This window comes from Austrofundulus limnaeus, unplaced genomic scaffold (assembly GCF_001266775.1).
Source record: "Austrofundulus limnaeus strain Quisiro unplaced genomic scaffold, Austrofundulus_limnaeus-1.0 Scaffold276, whole genome shotgun sequence".
Taxonomy (NCBI): Eukaryota; Metazoa; Chordata; class Actinopteri; order Cyprinodontiformes; family Rivulidae; genus Austrofundulus; species Austrofundulus limnaeus.
Genome location: NW_013952678.1, coordinates 571,796 through 574,858, shown reverse-complemented (window position 1 = coordinate 574,858; position 3,063 = coordinate 571,796). Strand labels below are relative to the sequence as shown.

The window sequence follows — 3,063 nt, the reverse complement described above, 5'->3', positions numbered from 1 at the left end:
GCCTGCTGGTTTCTTCCTTAGATTGTTATTTTATGTACAGTGTCCTGAGACAATGTATGTTGCGACTTGGCGCTATATAAATAAACTGAACTTGAACTGAACTTGAACTCAAGAGATATGGTTTAATTAATGCTATTGTTATTTATAATTTATACTCAGTACTCCATCATGACAAATTTGCAGAAGTACTAAAAATACAAATCTTTAATTATTACATTTAAACCAGTAAAAGACGTTGGCAAGACGTTGAGAACTTCGGACTCACCACGCTGTAGTTTCCACTGCAAGAATCCTRCAGTTCAAAGGGGAGATGGCAGAACGGTCCATCTGAGTCGGTCACTTTTAAACAATTAGTACATGTGGTCCTGTGTGCCATTCTTCCATGGAAGATCTGAACAAACAAACCAACATAAACTTGTGAAGAAGTAAACAGAAACAAATGCTTTCTTGTAACAACAATAGTCTTTACCTTTGCTGCATCTGGACTTGTCATGTTTAAAATCTTCTCAAAGTATTCTGCTGCATCGCGCTGTTCAGACACTGAGATACGAAAAAATGACTTAATGTGTATTTCTTTAAAAAACAATTCATAATTATAGGAGGATGCTGGGACAGGGTGTGATGGAGACCCCAAAATGAAGAAAACAAAGGAGAAAGACACAAGGACTGAGTGTTCACATACTTGAGTCAATCTTAAGTGCTTCTATTATTTTATATGTGTATGTAGTCCCACGCAGTAAGTCATCAAACAAATGTTTAAGATCAGCATCAATAAACACCTCAGTGTCAGGATTGTTTTCTGTAAACCTGGACAAATGGAAATGAGATGAAGCTTACTTTAATACATAACAAACAACTAAACAACAACACAACAACCAACCTGCTGACTGCTTCTCTGAACTCTCTGGTCATGAACAGAACCTGCAGAACACTGTTCAGGTAGCAGGTTGCTCCATGGTTGTACAAGCCGTGGTGTTTAACTGTTGGTGCAGCTGCTGGGAGAGTTAGATAGTTAACATATCATTTGTTTTGTAAAGCACATGACTGCAGTGATGTGTTTCAGTTGCTGAATCATTTTTGTTTCAAAAATAAAGAGATTAAATTGTTTTTGATATGTCTCAGTATATAAAACCTTGCAATTCCAAAACAATATATAGGATTTCTTATTTTTTCTTATACCAGGTTTACACAGCTGTGTTTAAATTACCATGTCATACATGTACTACATGTCATTAATATGACACTGAACGCATATCAGGTCTAAACCAATCCTTCAAACTGGTTTAATACAAATATCATTAAACTCTAAAATGATGCAGACTTTTGGACTTGTAGTTATCACTTACCAGGAAATATCCTTCAAAAATTATATTGGTTCTTATCAAAGGTCACCTGAGATTTGATAACCACTTAATTTTAAGAATGGAAAATATATGGGGGTAAAATAACTAATTTGGTCTTTTAATTTGAAGGCAAAGTTTACAGAGATTACCTTCAAACATTTAATGCTCTGTYCCAAGGCAGAAATGCCAAGTTAAATAAAAATCTACAACAAAAGCAGTTTGATATTGTCTGATAATGGTTCTGAATTCACCACATATTCTTACCTTTAGAGCTGAACAACAGTTTGTACAAAGTATCCATGTTTATGTTTAGTGTCTTCTGTCCATCAGTCCATTCAAATCCCTCCTCCTCCTCCTCAATCTCTGTCAGTCAATTTAAATTGCTATTGTCAAGAGAAACTAAAGTAAAAGCTCAATAAATAATACAAACCTACATTTAGTTGTGAGGTTTAAACTTTAAAAGCATTCCTCAGTTGATTACAGGTTATTTAACGTACAGACGCTCTAGAGGCCGTTTTACTGTAACTTTACTGCGAGCTTAAATTTACTTTCTCTTCCTGTTGGGCGACTAAAATGCTGCGTTCAAAGAGCCTCGGAAAACGCGGTTTTTCAGACAGGCCTATGATTTCAATACGGGTCCAAATGTATCGGATTCCAGTCAAAATCTAAATATTAAAAACACAAATGCGAGTGTTTTTAAGCTAGGAAAATAATTAAAACTTATTGTGAGACTTGTGCACACGAGCTTTGTTTACACTTTTTGGCTAAATAAAAAGGACAAGCTTTCTGTATGTAGAAACAATAATTATTTTTAGCAAATTCCCATTAAACTACACACTACTGTTTAGTTTTTATGTGTTTATTTCTGTTGTAGCTGCTCTCCTGAACAGGTGGGTTAGAGAAGCATGAGTAAACCACTTGCTCCTAACTATTAAACTGAGCAAGTCTGTACTTCTATATTAGGGCATGTCCTATTTTAAACAGCTCTTGAAGAAAAATTTTTTTGTGTTTTGTTTATTTCTTATATGTATTTTACCTATCTTCCATTTACCATAATTATTCAAGCATTATACTATGTGTATTTTAGCTCTTGTGTATGTTTGGTGCCATTTCTAAATCTTATTCAAAATCGAGGTGATACAAAATCAACTTTTTTGAGCTTTATCAAAATTATACCTCGAGTGTTGCTTTGACTCATTCATAAATGTTTGAGAAATCCTCCACATGGTAGYCATGTGGAGTTGCCCAAACACTTGCTGGTACAAAGCTCCGCCTATTCACACAAAGCTCCTCCCTGGAGCTCAGTCTGCAGCCGAGCTCCCGCCCTCCTTCGAAGGTTTGTTGTGAAGATGTGGTGAAGTGGGAGTGTCGAAAATGGTAGGACATTCTTAAAGAGACAGAGACGAATTTCAAGGTGTTTAAGGCTGTGATGTGACGTCAAATTTATTTTTGACATATACAAGAATTTCACGTCAACCAAAAGTAACAAAGTTACTTGATTGTGGCAYGTATAGAATGGAACTATGTGTCTGGAAAATACATAATACCTATTTAAATAAAAAAAATTCATTTACCTCAATAAGTCAATAAGAGTTTACTTAAAGAATCAATAAAACACTATAGAWGACAATCAAAAATTGTTTTCTTTTATTCATACAATTTCTTTTTTATGGCTTGAAGCAATGCTACACATTAAAATATTTAATATACTGTATATATA

At 34.6% G+C, this 3,063-nt stretch overlaps 1 protein-coding gene across 1 annotated transcript; it reads right to left on the bottom strand.

Moving 5' to 3' along the window:
* Window positions 1–155: 155 nt before the first annotated feature.
* LOC106526415 (ubiquitin carboxyl-terminal hydrolase 35) lies at window positions 156–1,798 on the bottom strand. Its single transcript, XM_014021020.1, has 6 exons — window positions 1,608–1,798; window positions 881–992; window positions 683–807; window positions 470–540; window positions 266–391; window positions 156–188 (listed from the first exon to the last, which is right to left on the bottom strand). The coding sequence occupies exons 1-6, from the start codon at window positions 1,642–1,644 to the stop codon at window positions 156–158; spliced, it is 504 nt and encodes a 167-aa protein (XP_013876474.1). The 5' UTR covers window positions 1,645–1,798.
* Between the last annotated feature and the right edge of the window lie 1,265 nt (window positions 1,799–3,063).